The 25,583-nt window shown below is 36.8% G+C and overlaps 1 protein-coding gene across 1 annotated transcript in view; it reads right to left on the bottom strand.

Annotated features, from left to right (window-relative positions):
- The window catches only part of PCDH15 (protocadherin related 15), a 1,796,064-nt gene that overhangs the window by 164,398 nt on the left and 1,606,083 nt on the right, over nt 1-25,583 (bottom strand). The window contains exon 24 of the mRNA XM_055352068.2: nt 23,243-23,359. Coding sequence (XP_055208043.2) covers nt 23,243-23,359 — 117 coding nt within the window. The remainder of the gene's footprint in view (nt 1-23,242; nt 23,360-25,583) is intronic.

Genomic DNA, 25,583 nt, shown 5'->3' with positions numbered 1-25,583 from the left:
TCATGCTGCTATAAAGACACATGCACACCTATGTTTATTGTGGCACTATTCACAATAGCAAAGACTTTGAACAAACCCAAATGTCCATCAATGATAGACCAGATTAAGAAAATGTGGCACATATACACCATGGAATACTCTGCAGCCATAAAAAAGGATGAGCTCATGTCCTTTGTAGGGACATGGATGAAGCTGGAAACCATCATTCTGAGCAAAGTATTGCAAGAACAGATAACCAAACACCACATGTTTTCACTCATAGGTGGGAACTCAACAATGAGAACACTTGGACACAGGGCGAGGAACATCACATACCAGGGCCTGTCATGGGGTGGGGGGAGGGGGGAGGGATAGCATTAGGATATATACCTAATGTAAATCTCAAGTTAATGGGTGCAGGAAACCAACATGGCACATGTATACATATGTAACAAACCTGCACATTGTGCACATGTACCCTAGAACTTAAAGTATATTAAAAAAATAAAGAAAACAAATCAATACTTAAAATTGCGTTACTACGGCGATATATTTCTTTTCTATATCATTTTGAAATTGTGATAAAATTGCTTTAATATGTACACTAAAAGCAGTATACAGAATTACTTTCTTAAAGTTCTTACTGACCAGTAAATTACTTCTTTGGTTCCGTACTCTCATTAACCAAATATAGTGTTCTCTATTTAGGTTTAGAAAAATCTTGAGGTCATTAGTTATTTCCCTGTATTCACACAGTATTACCACTAGACCACAGCATTTAAATAGATTTTTAAAATATTTTTAGAAAAAAAAAATCATAGTCATTGCTCCTTCACTGCTGAAGACAGAATGAGATTTGGTTTCAACAAATACTTAGATATGAGGAAGAGCCTTTCTAATTGGTAAAGTAACATAGTCTCCTTCAGAAGGATACATGTATTTTAGAAATAAAATATTCAAAATAGGAGCATGCTATTACAGGAAGCTTACTAAATCAAAGTGAGCTGAAAACGTTGCCAACATAGAATAATAACTGAATTTAATGACAATTTATTTATATATTTATTTGTTTATTTTACCTTATTTTTCTTGAGACAGAGTTTCACTCTGTCATCCGGGCTGCAAGGCAGTGGCGTGATCTCGGCTCACTGCAACCTCCGCCTCCCAGGCTCAAATGATTCTCGTTCCTTAGCCTACCAAGTAGCTGCGATTACAGGGACGCACCATGCCTGGATAATTTTTGCATTTTTAGAAGAGACAGGGTTTCACCATGTTGCCTAGGCTGCTCTCAAACTCTTGAGCTCAAGTGATCCACCCACCTTGGCTTCCCAGAGTGTTGGGATTACAGGCATCAACCACCACATCCAGCCAGAAATTAAACACAATTTAAAACAAATCTCTAGGGGCTTTTTGTTTTCCATTAGATAAAATATATTTAACTTTAAAGATTAGTATCATACAACTAAGTAATAATATACTTATTTATATAAGATATATTTGTAAGAGAAATTTAAAAATTGTCTAAAATATTAGAAATGAAAAATTTTATAAACTACTATCACTTGTCATCATGCTCATATGTTTTATTTCTATTTATTTGTGAAATACAGCATTTTTTCAGTCCTTGTTTATATGAAAACTGTCTAAAGGTTTGATAGTTAATCACTCTATCTTTCCTGGAACACTCTTTATATGGGTTATAGAATATCATATTCCACACTACTGGCTGCCTTAGTGATCACTCTTCATTCTTCTATTTAGCTGATTCGTTTACCTATTCACAACTTTCAAGTGATGGCGACCACAGGCGCCTCTGCCCTTTTTCTTATTTTTTTTTTTAAATTTCAACTTTTATTTTAGGTTTTGGGGTACATGTGCAAGTCTGTTACACGATGTTTCATAATGCTGAAGTTTGGGGTACAATTGATCCAGTCATCGAGGTAGTGAGCATAGTACTCAATATGTAGTTTTTCAGCCCTTGCTCCCCTCCTTCCCCCACCTCCTCTAATAGTCTCCAGTATCTATTGTTCCCATCTTTATGTCCAGGTGTACCCAATGTTTAGCTCCCACTTATAAGTGAAAACATGCAGTATTTGGTTTTCTGTTCCTGCATTAATTCACTTGGTATAATTGTTTCCAGCTGCATCAATATTGCTGCAAAGGGCATACTTTCATTCTTTTTTATGTTTGCATAGTATTCCATGGTGCATATGTACCACATTTTCTTTATCCAATACACCACTGATGGACACTCAGATTGATTCCATGTCTTAGCTATTGTAAAAAGTGAAGTGATGAACATATAAGTGCATGTGTCTTTTTGGTAGAGCAATTTATTTTTCTTTGGTTATATACCCAGTAATGGAATTGCTAGGTCAAATGATGATTCCATTTTAGGTTAATTGAGAAATCTCCAAACTGCTTTCCACAGTGGCTGAATTAATTTACATTCCCACCAACAATGAATAAGTGTTTTTTTTTTCCCTCTATAACCTCACCAGCATCTGCTTTTTGACTTTTTAATAATCAATACTCTGACTGGTGTGCGGTGGTATTTTACTGTGGTTTTGATTTGTTTCTCTGATTATTAGTGATGAACATTTTTTCATATGTTTGTTAGTTGCTTGTATGTTTTCTTTTGAGAAGTGTTTGTTCATGTCCTCTGATTTTTAATAGGGTGTTTGTTTTTCGCTTGTCGAATTAGGTTCTTTATAGATGCTGGATATTAGACTTTTGTCAGATGCATAGTTCATAAGCACTTTCTCCTATTCTATAGATTGTCTGTTTACTTTGTTGATAGTCGCTTCCCTGGGGCAAAGCTCTTTAGTTTAATTAGTTCCCACTCATCAATTTTTGTTTTTGTTGTAATTGCTTTTGGTGACTGAGTCAAAACTTATGTGCCAAGAGCAATGTCTAGAATGATATTTCTTAGATTTCCTTCTAGGGTTTTTATAGTTTTATGTCTTAAATATAAGCGATTTATTCATATCAAAAAAAAATTTGTATGTGGTTGAAGGAAAGGCCTAGTTTCATTCTTCTGCATATGGCTAGCCAGTATACTAGCACCATTCATTGAAAAGGCAATTTTTCTCTATAGTTTGTTTTTGTAAGTTTTGTCACATGTCAGATGGTTGCAGGTGTGTGACTTTATTTCTGAGAACTCTATTCTGTTCCACTGGTCTATGTGTTTGTTTTTGTACCAGTACCGTGTTGTTTTGATTACTGCAGCCTTGTATTAATAATATAGTTTGATGTAGGGTAGTGTGATGCTTCCACCTTTATTCTTTTTGCTTTGCTCATATGAGTTATAGTACCATGCTTAACCCTAGGTAATGTGGGGTTCATTCATTCATTCATTCATTTAACACTTTCACTGAATAGAAATTACTGAGTTGTGAGAGTACAAAAAATGAAAAAGCTCACAAGGAGATGGAGTTCATCTCACATCCCCTTCTTCTGAATGTTCTTTAGAAATAATTCATCCATATTGACCTTATCAAACACCAACCTCCTTCCTACCTCAAGGCTTTTCCATTTGCTTTTGTCTCTGCCTGTAAGACTCTTGCATCATTATCCTCTTTTAACATTCTGGTCTCAAATGACACAAACTCCTCTGCATATACTCATCCATAAACTACTCTATCACTATTATTTTTATAGCACATATGCTTATGTGAAATTATGTTACATATTTACTTGTGTATGGTTTTGCAGCCTGTCTCTGTCCATCATCTGTAAGCTCCATTCGAGTAGATTTTTTTTTGTGATTTGCCATTATTTAAGAGGGCAATAATAATTTGTTAAATGAATACTACAACTGATTTAAACTGTCCCATAGAAGTGATATTTATGGTGTCTTTTAAATAAACATAGAAATTAACCTTCCCAGTCTTAAAACTTGAGAGAGCTACATTTGTTTTATCTGAGTTATTTTCTAAGGACACCAACCATTGGGCCTCCCAGAGAGTATCAAGGAACTGAAACTTACTAGAGCACTGCATCTGGGCAACGAGATACAAGACTCCTCACTGTCATGACTGGCTAACTGAGTCCCTGTTTACTGTTAACCAACTCATCTTCTTTATCTCTCCCTAATTCCTGTTTTCCTGCATATAGTTACATTTCTTCTCTGCAATATAAAACCCTGATTTTAGTCAGTCTGGGAGATGGATTTGACACTAACCGCCCATCTCCTGGGCTGCAGCACCTGATTAAAGCCAACCCTGGCAATGCTTTTTGTCTCAGTGATCGGCTTTCTGTGCAGTGAGCAACAGGACCTAGACCAAGGATGTCTGATCTTTTAGCTTCCTTGGGCCACATTGGAAGAAGAATTATCTTGTGCCACACATATAATACACTAACACTAATGATAGCTGAAAGCTTTAAAAAAAATCACAAATAAACCTCATAATGTTTTAAGACAGTTTATGAATTTGTGTTGGGCTGCATTGAAAGCTCTCCTTGGCTGCATGTGGCCTATGGGCCATGAGTTCGACAAGCTTGATCCTAGACCAAACCCCTGACATTTCAGTAACACTTACATGTATGTGTATCATGAGCTGCCAAGATGTATAACACATGGGGATTATGAGAAAAACAGTTCAAGATAAGATTTGGGTGGGGACACAGCCAAACCACATCATTCCACCCTGGCCCCTTTCAAATCTCATGTCCTCACATTTCAAAACACAATCATGCCTTCCCAACAGTCCCTCAAAGTCTTAACTCATTTCAGCATTAATCCAAACGTCCAAGTCCAAAATCTCATCTGAGACACAGCAAGTACCTTCTGCTTATGAGCTTGTGAAATCAAAAGCATTGTTACTTCCTAGATACAATGGGGGTATAGGCATTGGTAAATACACCCGTTCCAAATAAGAGAAACTAGCTAAAATGAAGGGGCTACAGGCCCCATGCATGTCTAAAATCCAGTGGGAAAGTTAAATCTTAAAGCTCCCAAATGATCTTCTTTCACTCCATATCATATCCAGGTCTCACTGATGCTAGAAGTGTGCTGCCATGGCCCTGGACAGCACTACCCTTATGGCTTTGCAGTGTATAGCCCCCTCTTGGCTGCTTTCACGGCTGGCATTGAATGCCTGCAGCTTTTCCAGGCACACACAGCAAACTGTCAGTGGATTTACCATTCTGGGGACTGGAGGACAGTGGCTCTCTTCTCACAGCTCCACTAGGCAGTGCACCAGTAGGGACTCTGTGTGGGGGCTCCCACCACACATTTCTCTTCTGTACTTCCCTAGCAGAGGTTCTCCATGAGAATTCTGCCCCTGCAGCACACCTCTGCCTGGACATCCAGGCATTTCCATACATCCTCTGAAATCTAGGCAGAGGTTCCTAAACTTCAATTACTGTCTTCTCTACACCTGCTGGACAACACCACATGGAAGCTGCCTAGGATTGAGAATTGCATCTTCTGAAGCAATGGCCTGAACTGTACCTTGGCCCATTTTAACCATGGCTGGAGTGGCTAGGATGCAGGGAACCAAGTCCTGAGGCTATACACAGCAGGGGGGTCCCTGGACCCAGCCCAGGAAACCATTTTTCCCTCTTAGGCCTCTGAGTGTGTGATGGGAGGGGATTCTATGAATGTCTCTGACATGCCCAGCAGACATTTCCCCCATTGTCATGGTAAGTAACATTTGGCTCCTCATTACTTATGCATATTTCTGCTGCCAACTGGAATTCCTCTTCAGAAAATGGTTTTTTTTTTTTCTACTGCATCATCAGGCTGCAAATTTTTCAAGCTTTTATACTCTGCTTCCTTTTGAACACTTTGCTACTTAGAAATTTCTTCCACCAGGTACCCCAAGTCATCTCTCTCAAGTTCAATGTTCCACAGATATCTAGAGCAGGGGCAAAATGCTGCGTCTCTTTGCATAGGAAGTGTGACCTTTACTCCAGTTCCCAACAAGTTCCTCATCTCCATCTGAGACCAACTCAGCCTGGACTTTATTGTCCATATCACTTTCAGCAGTTTGTTCAAAGCCATTCAACAAATCTCTATGAAGTTCCAAACTTTCCCACATCTTCTTGTCTTCTTCTGAGCCCTCCAAACTGTTCCAACCTCTGCCTGTTACCCAGTTCCACAGTCACTTCCACATTTTCAGGTGCCTTTACAGCAGTGCCACTCTACCTGGTATCAATTTACTGTATTAATCCGTTCTCACACTGCTATGGGGACATACCAGATACTTGGTAATTTATGAAGTAAATAAGTTTAATTAACTCATAGTTCTGCAGGGCTGGGGAGGCCTCAGGAAACTTACAATCATGGCAGAAACATACAAGACATCCTTCTTCAAACAGGTGACAGCAAAGAGAAGTACAGAGTGAAGTAACGGAAAAATCCCTTATAAAACCATCAGATTTTGTGAGAACTCACTCACTATCATGAGAAGGGCATGGAAGTAACCTCCCCATGATTCAATTGTCTCCCACTGGGTCTCTCCCACTACATGTGAAGATTATGGGAACTACGGTTCAAGATGAGATTTGGGTGAGGACACAGCAAAACCATATCACCCTCTAAGAATTTATTTATCTAAGAATGGGGATACATTGTTGGCAAGTTTTCAATTTATAACCTATAAATATCTGTTAATTTTTGCATTGACAGCTTTTCATATTCGTCTCTCAAGATGGTGGGCAAGGATGAAAAACATAGGTATGCTTTTGTACTCATGGGCCTCACAATTGGACAGGTTGGAGAGACAAAATGTACACATAAAAACACAATTATTTCCCAACATTTCTGATTAAAACTGTGAAAAGGAAACATGTGGTGCTATTAAACGGAGGTGCTACAACTAGAGAACAGATCTTAAGATTCATAGTAAACTAGACTTTAAAACTCACTGCAGACACTCACAAATCACAAAATACACAAAATGTATTTTAGTTCATAGAGCGTATAGTAATTGTGTTATATGTACAGTCTAATTTAGTATATCATTTGAGTATTAAAATGATAAACTAGGCCAGGTGCGGCGGCTCACGCCTGTAATCCCAGCACTTCGGGAGGCCGAGGTGTGTGGATCACCTGAGGTCAAGAGTTCGTGACCAGCCTGGCCAACATGGTGAAACTCCGTCTCCACTACAAATACAAAAAAATTAGCCTGGCATCGTGGCGGGCACCTGTAATCCAAGCTACTTGGGAGGCTGAGGTAGGAGAATTGCTAGAACTCTGGGGCTGGAGGTTGCAGTGAGCTGAGATCACACCACTACACTCCAGCCTGGGTGACAGAGTGAGACTCCATCTCAAAAAAAAAAAAAGAAAAAAAACTTAATTTTATTAGGATTTTGAACAAGGGGTAAAAGTAGACATATTTCAGTAGGAAGTTACATAAATTAAAGCTGTCTTTTAAACAAAAAGTCTTCCTAATTTTTGGTAAGAATGTTATTAAAATATGTATATTCTAAAAATGTGTGGGATTCTAAAGGCCCTGTCAGCATATTTTCACGAAAACTTTCTTCTCGAATATTACAATGCCATGGATGACATCAGAGTTACTTCAAGAGTTTAGGTATTAATATCCTAAAGTTTACAGTTGATGAGGATGTAAGCACTGTACCAAACTAGATGCAAAGTTGTGTTTTTCCATCACTCTGGAAGTGAGGAGAAACAGGACGAAAAATTAACTAACATCAATGTGCTTCACAAAAGCTAAGTGTGTCATTCTCCATCAAGCCCAAACAATAATCCAGCAAAATAGCTCTTCTTATTCCTATATGATTACAAGGTTTAAAGAAGTTAATTAACTGCTGTACAGTATAATTTTTGTGAGTTAAACAAAAACAACAACACTAGTGACATTAGTCAATAATTTTCATATACTCTAGAGATGTACACCAAACCTAACGGCACTCAGGAAGAACATGATTTATGACATCTATTATAAAGGAATCAATTTTTTTTGGTTCATGATTTAGGTATCTTTCTAAATATGATTTGGGGTAGTATGTAACTTATTTAAATATTATGTGGTTTCCAAAATATGTAATAAATGATACCAGCTTTGTGATGTCCTTTTATCTGCTAAATTTGAAATGTGTAAAATTCAATAATTATGAGTATGGATATTTACTCATATATGTATTAACATGAATAACACATGGCAGACAAATCCTGCATTGGTGATGCTCACATTAGATTTTTAAAATCAAAATGTGATATAATTCTACACAGTAATAAGGTGAGAATAATTAATATAGCAGAATAAATGTAAATTTACACCAAGAAAATAGAATAATAAGATTTCAATTATTTTCTTCATTATTCAGCACATTTTCTACTTCTGATTTCTATTCTTACAGTGTGTGTTAAACACAATATGTTTTGACTTAGTTATCATGAGAATATAATTAATTACTACAGAAGGTAATTGCACACCTGTATGAAGGATGTTTCAGACTTGAAAACTTAGGGAATTTCAGTGAGGCATCACGCTACCTGACTTCAAACTATACTACAAGGCTACAGTAACCAAAACAGTATGGTACTGGTACCAAAACAGAGATATAGATCAATGGAAAAGAACAGAGCCCTCAGAAATAACGCCGCATATCTACAACTATCTGATCTTTGACAAACCTCAGAAAAACAAGCAATGGGGAAAGGATTCCCTATTTAATAAATGGTGCTGGGAAAACTGGTTAGCCATATGTAGAAAGCTGAAACTGGATCCCTTCCTTACACCTTATACAAAAATTAATTCTAGATGGATTAAAGACTTAAATGTTAGACCTAAAACCATAGAAACCCTAGAAGAAAACCTAGGCATTACCATTCAGGATATAGGCATGGGCAAGGACTTCATGTCTAAAACACCAAAAGCAATGGCAACAAAAGGCAAAATTGAGAAATGGGATCTAATTAAACTAAAGAGCTTCTGCACAGCAAAAGAAACTACCATCAGAGTGAACAGGCAACCTACAAAATGGGAGAAAATTTTCACAACCTACTCATCTGACAAAGGGCTAATATCCAGAATCTACAATGAACTCCAACAAATTTACAAGAAAAAAACAAACAACCCCATCAAAAAGGTGGCAAAGGATATGAACAGACACTTCTCAAAAGAAGACATTTATGCAGCCAAAAGACATATGAAAAAATGCTCATCATCACTGGCCATCAGAGAAATGCAAATCAAAACCACAATGAGATACCATCTCACAGCAGTTAGAATGGCGATCATTAAAAAGTCAGGAAACAACAGGTGCTGGAGAGGATGTGGAGAAATAGGAACACTTTTACACTGTTGATGGGACTGTAAACTAGTTCAACCACTGTGGAAGTCAGTGTGGTGATTCCTCAGGGATCTAGAACTAGAAATAACATTTGAGCCAGCAATCTCATTACTGGGTATATACCCAAAGAATTATAAATCATTCTGCTATAAAGACACATGAACACGTATGTTTATTGCAGCACTATTCACAATAGCAAAGACTTGGAACCAACCCAAACGTCCAACAATGATAGACTGGATTAAGAAAATGTGGCACATATACACCATGGAATACTATGCAGCCATAAAAAATGATGAGTTCATGTCCTTTGTAAGGACATGGATGAAGCTGGAAACCATCATTTTCAGCAAACTATCACAAGGACAAAAAACCAAACACCGCATGTTCTCACTCATAGGTGGGAATTGAACAATGAGAATACATGGACACAGGAAGGGGAACATCACACTCTGGGGACTGTTGTGGGGTGGAGTGAGGGGGGAGGGATAGCATTAGGAGATATACCTAATGCTAAATGACGAGTTAATGGGTGCAGCACACCAGCATGGCACATATATACATATGTAACTAACCTGCACATTGTGCACATGTACCCTAAAACTTAAAGTATAATAATAATTAAAAAAAAATAAAAAAAAGAAAATATAATGGACTAAAATAATTAGATCCTTAGTATCAGGGGAAATCTTGATTTAGTCATTCTTCTTAAACACATAATTATCAAGAAATTACTTACTCAGGCTCACATTGTTTCCTTCATAATTTCTTCATAATTATAGCAATCACATTGTATCAGGGAATACCAAACTTATTATTATCATTAAAAACAAACATTAAGTAATTTGTTTTCAAGAACACAAATATTTTACCCCGACATGGTTTCCAAAATTCTTTTTCCCAAAGTCTTTGTGGCAACTACTCTGATTTATTTTGTAACAGTGCAATTCACACAATCTCCCAAGTATGATTTAACATCAGGAATTACTATAAAGGAATTACTATAAAGTGGTTTGGGTGTGTGTGTGTCTATACATATACACACACAAAATATATATATATACGTTTTGCAGGCATGTGACTTAGTCATATTTTAGTGAATTTAACTGGATGTCAAGGTATCCTTAAAGGACAAAAGAGGAAAAAAAAAAAAAAAAAACAGCAGGCAGAACTCTTCATGTAACCACTGAGAAAGTCCTGTGCTTTTTTTACTTCTTCCTCCCTGTTCCCTGTTTTTAACACCTGGAATGACCAATACATTTTGACAACATGTTGGCAAGTGCCTTATGCAGTTTGACACTTAATATAAGGTGTTTGTATAGTTCAGTTTCTACAGATAGGATATTGACACAGCTATTTAAGATTGTAAAAAATATTTGCTTTAAGGCTATTTACCACTAAATGTTTTGGGAAATGTGCTTTTCAAAGGTAAACATAACTCGACCCTTAAAGGTATGAAATAACACATTCCTTGTAAAATTTATTTATTTAAACACAGTTGTTAAGTTTATGAAGTTGACATTTGGCACACCGCCAGACTTTCCTAATACAAAAAATTCATGTAGCCAAAGGAACTTAGAGATGAACCTTATCTGAGCTAGTAATTAGTGACCCTATATTCTATGCCTTAAATTCTTAACACTGTCTTCACAATCTACCAGATTAAGCAGGATCCAACTTAGGTTTCCTTCTCCATCCTCCTGAAAAAAAATGGCCTTGGTTTTTGAAACTTACTGTTCTTCCTCATACTTCAGGGCCTGATTCTTTTGTTACATGACTTTATCTTGGCATAACCTTCAGACCTCAGCTCAGAATCACTTCTAGAACCTTCCTTGACTCTCTAGATACAATCATGCTCCCTCTTATCTGGTTTCATAGAACCCTAAACATTTCTCTCTAAGTGCTTTTCTTTTTTTTTTTTTTTTCTTTTTTCTTTTCTTTTTTTTTTTTGAGGCAGAGTCTTGCTCTGTCCTCCATGCTGGAGTGCAGTGGTGCAATCTCTGCTCTCTGCAAGTTCCGCCTCCCGGGTTCACACCATTCTCCTGCCTCAGCCTCCCAAGTAGCTGGGACTACAGGCGCCCACCACCACGCTCGGCTAATTTTTTGTATGTTTTAGTAGAGATGGAGTTTCACCATGTTAGCCAGGATGGTCTCGATCTCCTGACCTTGTGATCTGCCCACCTCGGCATCCCAAAGTGCTGGGGTTACAGGCGTGAGCCACCGTGCCTGGCCTTACTTGATTGACTTTTTAACTTTTATCCTTTCAAGTTTGAAATACCGAGGCTTGGAACCATGACAGTTTTCCCTCATGCTTAATCTAGCATCTCTTATATAACAGAATCTCTTTAAATAATATTCAATGCACAAACATACAGTAAATCTTGAGGAATTTTTATTGTGTTTGGATCTCAAGGGCACAGATTTGAGTTAAATATTACCTATAGTTTATGAAACATTATCATTGACGGATCTTCAAGGCATATTTGTTTATTCATTTCTTTCTCTTCTTTTATTCTCATACCTTTTTTTCCTATCTCTCTTTGCCACCAATGGCAATCTTTTTAATACATTTAAGGAGTATCTTTTAACTAGACCATTTATGGTACACTGTATTATAGTTTAGCAAATATCCCCTCCCCTTTCTTCTACTTCCTATTCTGATTTTTTGGGCTAGGCCATGTAACTTGCTTTGGTCAACAGACATGAAGAACTGTGACACGGGAGCAGTCTTTACATGTCATCATGTGGTTAGGCAAGTTCTCTTAGGATTCTATTCTCACTATGTGAAAAGCAGGCCTGGTTAGCCATGTGTCCCTGCAGAAGGAGATATGTGGAACAGACATGAGCCCAGACAAGGTCAGCCAACTCCTAGCTGCCTCACAGACCCATAAATAAAAATATTGATCTTTGCTATTGCAGAACAGTGAGATTTCGGTGTTGTTTACTAAGAATTGTTTTTGTAGGAAAACCTGTAGAAGCTTCTGTGTGCTTAAAAAAAAAACTTTATATAATGGTATTGCTTTCTTTTTCTATTTTCATTGAGCACTCAGTTCTTACACTTCATTCTTTTTGCTATGTGTTAATCAAATCCTGCTGCACTAGAAGTTCACAGGGTACTTCACACTAACTAATGATCACAGTTGTATAGGAATCTCTGGGATATGTTAGAAAGTTCATAATATGACATATAATGTTCCTGACAGTGGCATTGTCTTGAATGCTTATAAATTATTTGACTCTGTAGTAAAGATGGCTTGAGGTTGGAGAGAGGATGGGGTGGCAGGCTCTGCATTACCATGGTGAGTGGAACAGCCAGGTGTGAAGCCAAACAAGCTGTAGCATTTAGCCACAATGGTAGTCTAGTCAAAGGGAAACTTCAAAACAGAATACTTGGGTCCAGTCCTTAGATTATAAACACACCCCGAGAAAAGATCAAGCAGGGAAAAAATTGTCATGGTCATGTTTCAGAGGCATAGCACCTTCCTGACTCCCTACTACCTTATGCTACCCACTTCTTCTCTACAACTTATGCTCAGGTTCCTGGACCTCTGACCTTTACAGGATTTTCCAGAATGCAGGGGAAAAGCACAAAGAGAAGGAAGCAGATCACAAAATATAAATATGGATGACAGATCTCATAGACTTAAAGCATAAAAAAGGTCAGAGTAAACATAAAAAAAGATAGTTAATATATATTATTTACTATGTGGTAGGCACCAACTGTTTCACATAAATGACATCATTTCAACATCACAGCAACCCTATTAAGTATTTCTTTTGTTTTTAGAACACATGAAATATATTCTTTAAACAAATTTTTAAGTGTATCACACAGTATTGTTAACTACAGTCACAATTTTGGAAAGCAGATCCTTAGAACAATACCAGAAATACAAACAACAAATAATTAAGAAATGGGTAAAGGATTTGAATAACTTTTTCAAAAAAAAAAAAAATACACACTCGACATACAAATGGCCAACAGTACATAAAAATGTGCTCAACATCATTAGTCATAACGGAAATAAAGTCAAAACTACAATCAGATATCACCTCATGCTTTGTAGGATGGCTGTTATTTAAAAAAAAATTTTTAAAGTTAGCAAGAATGTGAAGAAATTGCTACACTTGTGCATTGTTGGTGGAAATGTAAAATGGTACTGTCAATATGAGAAACAGTATGGGGTTTCCTCAAAAAATTACTAATATAACTACCATATGATCCAGCAATTTCACTTTTGGGAATTTATTCAAAATATTTGAAATCAGGATCTTTTTTTTTTTTTTTCATTTTTTTAAATTTTATTTTATTTTTTTTTAATTATACTTTAAGTTTTAGGGTACATGTGCACATTGTGCAGGTTAGTTATATACGTATACATGTGCCATGCTGGTGCACTGCACCCACTAACTCGTCATCTAGCATTAGGTATATCTCCCAATGCTATCCCTCCCCCCTCCCCCCACCCCACAACAGTCCCCAGAGTGTGATATTCCCCTTCCTGTGTCCATGTGATCTCATTGTTCAATTCCCACCTATGAGTGAGAATATGCGGTGTTTGGTTTTTTGTTCTTGCGATAGTTTACTGAGAATGATGGTTTCCAATTTCATCCATGTCCCTACAAAGGACATGAACTCATCATTTTTTATGGCTGCATAGTATTCCATGGTGTATATGTGCCACATTTTCTTAATCCAGTCTATCATTGTTGGACATTTGGGTTGGTTCCAAGTCTTTGCTATTGTGAATAATGCCGCAATAAACATACGTGTGCATGTGTCTTTATAGCAGCATGATTTATAGTCCTTTAAGAGATATCTATCTGTACTCCCATGTGTACTGAAGCATTATTCAAGAGTATCCAAGATGTGGAAACAGACTAAATGTTCATTGATGGATGAGTGGATAAAGAAAATGTGGTATATGCATACAAGTGAACATTACTCAGCCTTAAAAAGAAGGAAGTACTGCCATTTGTAACAATGTGCACGAATCTTGAGGACATTATGGTAAGTGAACTAAGCCAGTCATAGGACCAATACCGCATGATTGCATTTACATGAGATATCTAAAATAGTCGTCAAACTCAAGCAGCAGAGGTGGTTGTCAGGGGCTAAGGGAAAGGGGAAATAGGGAGTGGCTGTTCAAGGGGTATAAAGTTTTAATTGTGCTATTTTTGTTCTCATTTTCCACATGCCAGAACTGAGGGTTACAGTAAATTAAGTGACTTGACCAAGGCCACAGGGCTAGTCAGTGGGAGTTTTTGAAGTTGAAACCAGACATTCTTGCTCCTGAGCCCACACTTTTGAAACCAATTAAAATTTTATTGAGCTGATAAACTATATAAATTTGCATATGAGGGGCCATCATACACCAGACACAATTCATACAAAGAAAAGAATATCTAAATATATACTAGTAAAAAACTTCAATATAAAAATGGAGATTTTTTTAAGCAGATAAAGCTAAAATATCTAAAAATGAAGAAACATTAATTTGGCTTCACACTTTATACTTTATTAAATAATAAAAAAATAGCAAAACATCATCTATATAGCTTTAAAGGGAAAAACTTTTGACTCAAGACTCTAGTAGTCTTTCAAGTTTTCTAAGTATAAGCAAAAAAAAAGTGTCATATAAGAACTTACAAAGTGTGTATCCTCAATAAATTGAATACATAAATAAACTAAGAGATGCAGCAAATGCAGAGCTTAAGACTGGATGGGTCGGAATATAAAAGGAGTGTTGCATGTCATACATAGGTTTAAATATGGAAAATATAAATGGCTGTTTAAAAATGCCTAGGAAATATAATTAAGGCACCATAAATTATTTTTAACTAAAATGTATGTGACTAATTCTTCAAAGAAAATATAATGAAAATAAACTTACAGAGTTAAAAACAAAAAGGTGAGTCATAAATAAATGTCATGTCCCCAGATGCCTCAGACACATGAAAATTAAAAGAGTAAGAAGGCAGCATCAGGAGACCAGAGGCCAATTTACCATGAAGGCCGCCCATGGGTTCCTAATCAACAGAACGATGGTCCTTCATTTAAATTTCATTGTCCTTGCCCTGTCTGCAAAGTTTTTCACCATTCATTTCCTTCTCTCCATAGAAAACTTCTTTTCACCTGTACCACATTACTAGCAGGTTTCCCTTCCATCTTGTCAGTGTTTAATTTCTCTGGCTCTTTCCACTAATCAGTCCTTGACATATCCCCAAATTCTGAGAGTCTATTTCCAGGTTTTTCTCTTATCTAATTATGTTTTCATTCTTAGAGAATGGATTTACTTTCAGAGTTTGAACCTCAATTCAGGTAACTCCTGTGTTCACATTTCTTTTTTAAGCTCTTAGTCTGATATTTTCTGCCCGATCCATCCCAGGCTCTTTAAATGCAACCACATCATCCCCGCATCAGATCAAAGCAATCAAAGCAGCTGCGGCAACTCAATACCTATCATCTAGGGTCCTTCTCACGGAGTTGCTGATCTGTGTGAAGGCAACCTTAGCCTCACACTGCCATCTGCCTCTAGCCTCCTCTCAGCGTTAGGTTTCATGTACTCCTTGGTTTGATAACTGGGCAACAGATAAGGTTTCTGCCAGCCCCATGGTACAGCTCCTTCAGCCTCCATCCTCCACACCTGAGGCTGAAGGGATGGGGGAGGGTGTGGGTGCCAATTTTTCTCATTCTATAGATAGTCGTACTCAGATGTTTTGAAATCATTTAAAATTTAATTTGGCCTAAAAGTGACCTCAGGCTGTGACACAGTCTCTAGGCTATGTTAGGTCTGTGTTTGATTGTAGGGCTACGGTCCAAACATAGCCACATGCAAGAAAATAAATGAATTGCAAAGAGGACAAAGATACGACCAGGAATTATGAGTGGCTTAACTTAGAGGGTGTTAAGGCCAAGAATCCAGGTCATGAGAAGCCAAGATACCCTTTCAGAGGGTCTGTTTCCATTTCCCCTGGCAAGACACTCAGAATAAAGAATATCATTTAAGCCATAAGGGAGGTCTGCGGGCCAGTCCCAGAGAAAGTCTATTATATTTCACTCAATTTTCTTGGAAACCTGTCTTGTTTAAAGTATGTTGGGACCCAGGTCCTGTGAGGTATATTCTTATTCCCCACTCCCGAAATATGTAAATTATTGATACTGTTAAAAGAAAAGCTTTAGACAAATTTAAGAGTTTAACTGAGAAAAGAAAAAAAACATGATTTGCAAATCAGCCCCTAGAATCAAAGAAAATTCAGAGAGACTTTGGCACTGTTGCAAGGTCAAACATCTATGGGAAAAAAATGTGATGTGCAAAAACTAAAACTGAGATACAGAAAAAGCTGGATTGGTTACAGCTCAGCATTTGCCTTACTTAAACAAAGTTTAAACAGTTGGCCGCCTATGAGTGGTTAAAGTATACCTACTGGAATTGGCTGAGACTAAGCTGTTGTTACAGGGAAACCTGCTACTAAAGTTAGGCTTTTAGTCTGTTTACCTGCTAAGTATCTGAGTATGGAGATTTTTCAGGCTAGATTTTAGTTTTATTTAGTAACACATTATGGGATCTGAAGGACACTTTTTTAAAGGTTGAAACAAACACATTTTACACACATTTCCATTTATAACAAAAGAAAAATGCCCCTTTAGCTCTGGTAAGTATGACAATTTCTAAATTAAAAGAGCATTATTTACATCTGAATTGTTAATTCTAATATTAATTTCAAGTATTATTAATAATATAATCATTTTTCACTAAGCCTTCCCTTTTATACCCGTTTACACTTTCAAATCTAATTATATTCCATTGTTGTTTTAAAGATCAAGCCCCAACTGTTTCATGGTGTACCTTCTTTCTAATTAAGTATTTGAGACCAGTGGGAGTCAGGCTGGGACTATAGCATGTCACAAGCTGACATTCACAGTAAAAGTAGTTCTTGATTATTTCCCTAACAGCTTTGATGTTAAGGGGAAAAAAAGCAACAACAACACTGAGCTGTGTATATTCCCTCCTCATGCTCCTGGGTGAGAAATCATAGTAGCTGCTGATCTTAAAAATCAGAGTTTCTGCTACATTGTTAGCAATAATCTAAATCAATACAGACTAACAACACAAGCCAGTATGTGGTGAGTCATGAAAAATAAATCAGTAGTGATATCAATTGAAAATGATACCAAAAAACTATATTATCTGGAGGGAAAAATACAATTTTATAACACTCTTGGTCCTGAAGAGTTTTGACTGCGGCATACAAAGCAAGCAAGCAACAAATTACGTGAGTGTTAATTTCTTTCTACTGTTAGCACCCTCTGCTAATAGATTGTAACAGAATGACTGTTTGGAGGGTTAAGCATTGGGAAATGCCCATAATTACATAGCATGTTTGGTAACATCATGACATTTTAATAAAACACAGATATACATTATAGAAAAGAAGAACTGGCCATCTTTTTACATTCTCTAGAGATCAATAAATGTACCCTTGAATGACAGATGGGTGTTGAAACCCCTTTGCAAATAATTCCTCAGGTAGCTCTTCTAAGCTCTCAAAGGCTACAATAGTTCTCAAAATCTCAACAGAGGGAAATAAAATACTTCACAGTTGTAATGATTTTCTCTTTATATATATACTTTCTGAAAAAGTATAGTGAAAATACTAAGTATTTGGGAACTGATTTTAAAGTCCATAACTATTAAAAATTGCAAGAATTTTTATGGAGCATATTTATTTCATAAATCAGTATTAAAGCCTGAAAAAAGAAGTCTTAAAAGTCTACATAATTCTCACAATGTTATATATATGTTATATATATATGTTATATATATATATGTTATATATATGTTTTATATGTTATATATATATATAAAACATATTTCTCACAATGTTATATATATATGTTATATACATATATATAAAAGAAAGTTGGTCAAAATTGTTCATATTGAGAGGTGACAACATGCTGGTGGCCCTCACTTGCTCTCAGCGCCTCCTCAGACTCGGCGTCTGCTCTGGCCACACTTGAGGAGCCCTTCAGCCTGCCGCTGCACTGTGGGAGCCCCTCTCTGGGCTGGCTGAGGCTGGAGATGGCTCCCCCTGCTTGCAGGGAGGTGTGGAGGGAGAGGTGCAGGCAGGAACCCGGGCTGTGCATGGCGCTTGTGGGCCAGCACGAGTTCCAGGTGGGTGTGGGCTTAGCGGGCCCCACACTCCGAGTGGCCGTCTGGCGCCGCCGGCCCTGGGCAGTGAGGGGTTTAGCACCCGGTCCGGCAGCTGTGGAGGGTGCACTGAGTCCCCCAGCACTGCCCGCCCGCCCACGCTGCACTCGAATTCTCACCAGGCCTCAGCCGCCTCCCCACGGGGCAGGGCTCGGGACCTGCAGCCCGCCATGGCCAAAACCCCCCCACCCCCCTGGGCTCCCGCGCAGCCCAAGCCTCCCCGACAGGGTGCTGTCCCCTGCTCCATGGCGCCTGGTCCCATCAACTGCCCAAGGGCTGAGGAGAGCGGACGCGTGGTGCGGGACTGGCAGGCAGTTCTGCCTGCAGACCCGGCGTGGGATCCACTAGCCAAAGCCAGCTGGGCTCCTGAGTCGGGTGGGGACTTGGAGAACTTTTATGTCTAGCTGGAGGATTGTACATGCGCCAATCAGCACTCTGTGTCTAGCTTGGGGTTCGTGGATGCACCAATCAGCACTCTGTATCTAGTTAATCTGGTGGGGACTTGGATAACTTTTATGTCTAGCTAAAGGATTGTAAATGCACCAGTCAGTGCTCTGTGTCTAGCTCAAGTCTGTAAATGCACCAATCAGCACCCTGTGTCTAGCTCAAGGTTTGTAAACCCACCAATCAGTGCTCTGTGTCTAGCTCATCTAGTGGGGACTCGGAGAACTTTTGTGTCTAGCTAAAGGACTGTAAATGGACCAATCAGTGCTCTGTGTCTAGCTAAAGGACTGTAAATGCACCAATCAGCACTCTGTGTATAGCTCAAAGTTTGCAAACACACCAGTCAGCACTCTGTGTCTAGCTCAAGGTTTGTAAACGCACCAATCAGTGCTCTGTATCTAGTTAATCTAGTGGGGACTTGGAGAACTTTTATGTCTAGCTAGAGGATTGTAAATACACCAATCAGCACTCTGTGTCTAGCTCAGGGATTATAAATGCACCAATCAGCACCCTGTCAAAACGGACCAATCAGCTCTCTGTAAAATGGACCAATCAGCTCTCTGTAAAATGGGCCAATCAGCATGATGTGGGTGGGGTCAGATAAGGGAATAAAAGCAGGCTGCCCAAGCCAGCAGCCGCAACCTGCTTGGGCCCCCTTCCACCCTGTGGAAGTGTTGTTCTTTCACTCTTTGCAATAAATCTTGCTGCTGCTCACTCTTTGGGTCCATACTGCCTTTATGAGCTGTAACACTCGCTGTGAAGGTCTGCAGCTTCACTCCTGAGGCCAGCGAGACCATGAACCCACCGGGAGGAATGAGCAACTCTGGATGGGAGGAATGAACAACTCCAGACGTGCTGCCTTAAGAGCTGTAACACTCACTGCAAAGGTCTGCAGCTTCACTCTTGAAGCCAGCAAGACTACGAACCCACCAGAAGAAAGAAACTCCAAACACGTCCGAACATCAGAAGGAAAAAACTCTGGACACACCATCTTTAAGAACTGTAACAGTCAGTGCGAGGGTCTGCGGCTTCATTCTTGAAGTCAGTGAGGGCAAGAACCCACCAATTTCGGAGACAATGTTAAACATGTTCCAATTACTACCCTACTTTAAACAAGAACCTTATAAATTCCTAAAATATATAAAATATAAGGAATGGTACAAATAATGCTTCACTTCTTGGAGATGAAGTGAAGATGAAACATAAACCCTATTTATTTATCCCAATTATTCCATGTTCACATACTCACAAAAGACTATTCTGTCACAATTTAACCCTGTTCCCCAAAATCTCCTCATAAATGCAGTTTCAAAAAGAACAAAACTATGCAAATAAACATTACACCTGCAGTTTTGTTTTGTCAAATTTTGGAATGAAACGTCTCTGGTGAAAAGAAATAAAAGGTTAGCCATTTTTAATTTCCAAAATGATCAGTCATTCACTATTCATGTCTTATGTGAACTACATAATGTCAATGCTATCACGAAAGCACGGTGGAAAAAAGAGATCCTCTCAGCTTTAATTCAGTAGGGGGAAAAGTTCCTGGAATATGTTTTTCCTCCCTCTGGAGCACTTCAGTTTTGCAAAACATGTATTTTATAATTCTTATTTTGTATTCAACAATAGTGCTCTCTCTGGCTTTCAGAGTTTTTCCGGTTTCTCTGATATTTCAAAAAGTTATGGTGTTGTCATTTTATAGTTTAAAATGAGTGGTTCTCACTTCATTCAAAAGAAACAGGATACCTTGAAAACGATGTGGCCAACCTCTAGAAATGAAAATTATTATTGCTTAATAATAGTAATACCTAATATATACGGGGGCAGAAGCCTGGTTGAGCATGTATATACATCAATCATTTAATTCTCATAGCCCTTACATGGCCAAACTAAGTCTTGGAGATATTAAGAATTTTTTCTACAGTAATACAAAATTAAATTTCTGAAAGTCTGGCACATTTTGTCAATCCTGAAGAATACAGAATAAACATTTATTTATTCACCTATTCAATTATTCAACAAATGTTTCCTGGCAGACTAGTAAGTAGCAGGCTTAGAGTTAGACATGAGAATACAAACTGAAATAAGTTTTGATTCCTGTCCTCAAGGACCTTACATTCTAGTTTGGAAGAGAGACTATTAAATAAACCTACAGTGTTAAGATAGATACTTACAGCCCCAGGTAGTGGCATAGGATCCCTGAAGAATATGAAATTGAAACTATTTTCTTCTAATTAATAAACATTTATAACAGTAACAGAGTAGAAAACACTTGGCAAGCCTATCTGAATAATAATTATTCTGTCTTTATGGTACCAACAAAAAATAAGGGTAAAAAGCATAACATTTAAAAAAAGTAATTATGTAATATAGTAATTTCAAAAACGTTCATGGAATTGAGCTTTTACTTAGGATTCGTGTAGGTGCAACCAAATTGCAACTATGCTCACTTAAGGGTCCCAATTTGCAACAATGATTCAAAAGCTCAATTCTGATCATAACTATATCAAAAGATTGTTGGTGTTTCAAGGGGCAAAACTGAGTCTGATAAATATATACTCAATAACTGAAATAAATAGATTCAGTATTTCAATGGAATGACTGGCATCCACTTTCTATCTAATGAAAGGCCAGTATCAATTATTAAACGCTAAAAATTACTACTGGGAGCGTAAAACTGAAAACCTCTTCCAAAGAAATATGAAATTTAAATCTGGCAATTTTATTTAAAAGAGCTTCAAAGTGTAAAAACAGAGCTTTCTCTTTAGATAAATACTTACGATAAGTAATTTATCTTCTTTATAGAACAGACAACAGACCAAGACAACTTTTCGCACCTTGGTGGATGCGCTCTGAATGCCAAGCCAGGCACCACAGTCATTACTACCAAAGGGGAAGTAAGAAATTTACTGTCTATACGAAGACTTTCAGGTCTGTCCCGTGTAGGTGAAAAATAGCACGACTTTTAATCTCTCATCATTAACGCCATTAAACTCTATATTAAATTCTGTGCTGATGAAAATTTTTTTAAAATGTATGTTAGTATTGTGCTTGCTTACACTCATTTATTACAGAGTGTTATGGTTTCTATTTGCAGTTCTGTCTTTTCTATAAAATTTTCAGTTTCTTGAGAGCAAAAACTGGTTGCCACAATGACCGGTATATAGTTGGTGCTAAAAACACATATGTTGAATAAAATTGAATACATATTCCTAATTTCAAAGTAATTGTACATGTTACAATGTACTTAAAAAACGGAAAAATTGCCAGTTTCACATTCACTATCTTTATTGATGGGTTCAAGTCTATGAAATTTTTGCCTATCATATATCCCAAAGCACAATAAAGCAGTTTCAAAGACATTTTAACACAATTAAGAAAAGGAGCTTCTGAATTAAAGCCCACCACTTTCATGTTAACATTAATACATTTTGATTCCATATAGTCACAATAGAGTTTATAAGACTTGTCCAAATCGAAGCTGAAAAATGTTATGATGGCCATTCACTTTTAATTAAATACAAGCATTAAAAGAAATACTATTTATATTAGCAATAGAACACAGAACTTCTCAATCACTTATAAGATTCAGGATTTTATTTTCTTACTCTTCTAAAATAGTTCATTTAGCTTTTATTTGTATTTTTCTAAAATTTATCAGCCACCAACTTACAGTGTGAGCCCACTCAAAGAAAAATTTAAATCATCAGGATAATAATTAATATTTATAAAACAAGGTATTTATAGAAAGCTTTTTTATATGTATACTACTAATTATATATGGTATTTTATCACTCTCACTATAATATTTTAATTATAATCTTGCCTTGAAAGATAATTTGGGAGATCTCAAAAAAGTAAAGTTCTGTATGATAAAAGAATGTAAATTATTTTCTATAAGCAATCTTAAGCTTTTTAATTTACCAAAATAAACACATTCAATATAAGTTTCATGTGATATGTTGATTTGGAGTTTGCTAACAAAATAGTCATATATGCATACAGTGGAAAATACATAAATTTAAAACATATCCAGATTAAGTGAAGCTTACAAATGGAGACAATTCATATATATTTATCATTGTTAGATAAATTAGTAATTAGTACATTGTGCATTCTAGAAAAACAAAAAGCATATTCTTTATTGTCTAGGTTCAATAATAGTCATTTGAAATATGCTCTGTACCTGTGGATGAAATAAGCAAAAGAACATAAAATGTATGAATAAATAGGGTGAAATTTACAGAGACTACTTTTGCTGTCTTGTGATTCGGTCATTTATGATTGTTAAGGATTTTTCTCAGTACAGTTCAGAATATTAATCAATGCCTTCTACTTACAGGAGGGTCTGCATCTTCAGCATACACTGTTGTGACAGGTGTACCCTTGACTGCATCCGGAGCCACCATCCCTTTGTATATTCGTTTACTAAAGACAGGAGGATAATCATTCATATCCTGTAAAACACAATTAGGAGTTAAGTACTTCAGTTGAAACCAGGTTAGGGATACAGTTACTAGATTGACTCCCAGTCTTCATATCACACAACTCATTTGCCACTGTCAGCCTTCCATCCTCTCAATTCCATTACTCTCATTTCAGACTGGCACCTCAGAGGAAACTGCCAGAGTTCTCATACAATATTAATGTGTGGATATCAACTGAAGGCCATTCCACTGGAATAAAGTCTTTCACCCTCAAAAACATGCCTTTTGGAGACTGAAGTGACCCTTGAATTTTTTTCTAACTTCTAATGGTAAGAGGTAAAATTTTAACATTTGAAAATAAGAACAAGTTTCTTTAAAAGCTACATTCTGTGAAGCAGGCGTAAAAGATTTTTTTAAAATGCTCTTTATATGTCTTTGTAGCAATGTAAATTATTTTATATACTTAGCACAATACTATGACTAGAACATTTCAGATACAAACTGTGAAATATCCTTTGTTGCCATTTTACATTATAAAAGGAGATTTTCTCTGCAGTGCACTAAAATAATGACACTTAAGATTAGATATATTTATACACAGAAAACAATGTTAATTTACTGAATTTTTTTCAGAGCAACTTATATGTATCTTACTTTTCCAATTTGGCGCTATATATGCATTGTTATTCATGCATTGTCAAGTTCATTAAATAAATAGTTATCAGGTATTTCCCACTTTCACCAGATATTTAGCACTTCAGTGCGAGGCACTGAAGATACTGTTGTGACTCAAGAAAAAGATGTCCCTGTCTTTGTGCCACTTAACTGCCATTAGGCTAGTAAAAATACTGATCTGCAGATAGGCTAGTAACTTTGACTAAATTAATCTACTTGTCAGGGCCAAAATAATAAATCAAGTCCCCTGAAAGGAAGACCATTTTTTTCTGAATCATTTTATCTTTTATAGATAATTGTATATAATCTTTTGTCAATAAATAATGCTTATTCATATGGCAGATTTATTTATTTATAATAGTTTAATAATCCTTACCCTACCGTGTTTTGGGTAGTGTGGGTCAAACATATTTGAACTGAAACCTAAATTTGTTAATTATCTGTTCTTCTCCTTCAAGTCACCTTTTTCTCACTTGCTAGTAAAAACAAAATTTAAAAAATTCTACATATTCTTTGATATTTGCTTAGACACAACAATTTTCCTGTACAGTATTAAGCTGGAAACACATAAATTAACAGATCTCAAACTTCTCTTTTTGCAAAGAAGTCAGAATAATTATTTCTTACTATCAAACAATGCTTCCTTTTATATTCACCACAGAGTTGAGTTCTGAGTAGTCAATATGAATAAACCTGCATATTCTAATAGGAGAACTTGAACTGTACACAAAACTGAAAAATAAAAGATATCATTTCTTCTGTTTTGAAATATAGTATTCACAATCTCTTCTATGAAAAATATTTTTACAATAAATTATGGACTTTAGAATCTGAACAAGTAAATGAACCGAGAAGTTTTGGTTCTCTATAATGAGGACTGTGAAGGGTATTGATCTTGAGGCTCCATGCAGGGAGTAAATATATAAAACATTAGCATTCACACATTTTCGTGCTCTTTCCAAGAGTGCCAATTAACTTAATAAGTGGATGTGGTAACTAAGGGTGTGGAAATCCTTTAGCACCCCTAAATTGTAACTTCTGAAGGTTAGAAAGGAAGGAGCCCAACACTGCAATGTTTCCATGCATGAGTTTCCAATGAGCTCATTATGTTCTTAAAAATTTTATTCTTTATTTTATTCTCAAGGGATATTTAAAACCTTAATGTCACAAGGTACTTTTTGGAAAATTTGATTCTTCAGAAACAAAAAAAATGTATATACTTTTCCAATTATGTCAACACAGCTGTTCACAGTGTTGAATATGATGAACTTTTTATTTGCTTGGGAAGTATTCATTGGATTCACCTTCTAACTTGAATGTACAGTGATTCACAAACTGATTAGACACACCTAAGACTGTAAATGACTGAAGCCTATGAAAAGATTGGTTCTCTTCCCCCTTTATTTTCTATTGACAGGATGAAGAATAAATTAATGTAGTTATTGTAGTAGTATTTCTTTTTATGGCACGTTGTACATACTTTGGGGTTATAATCTTTCAATGTGGTTACAAATGCAGCTAGTCATATAGTTTTTCCACAATGCATTATTTCAAGAGGAGAAATGTATTGAAATGCAAT

Source organism: Gorilla gorilla, chromosome 8 (genome assembly GCF_029281585.2).
Source record: "Gorilla gorilla gorilla isolate KB3781 chromosome 8, NHGRI_mGorGor1-v2.1_pri, whole genome shotgun sequence".
Classification (NCBI taxonomy): domain Eukaryota; kingdom Metazoa; phylum Chordata; class Mammalia; order Primates; family Hominidae; genus Gorilla; species Gorilla gorilla.
Note: the sequence above shows the minus strand (reverse complement) of the source record. Positions and strands in the feature narration are given on the sequence as shown.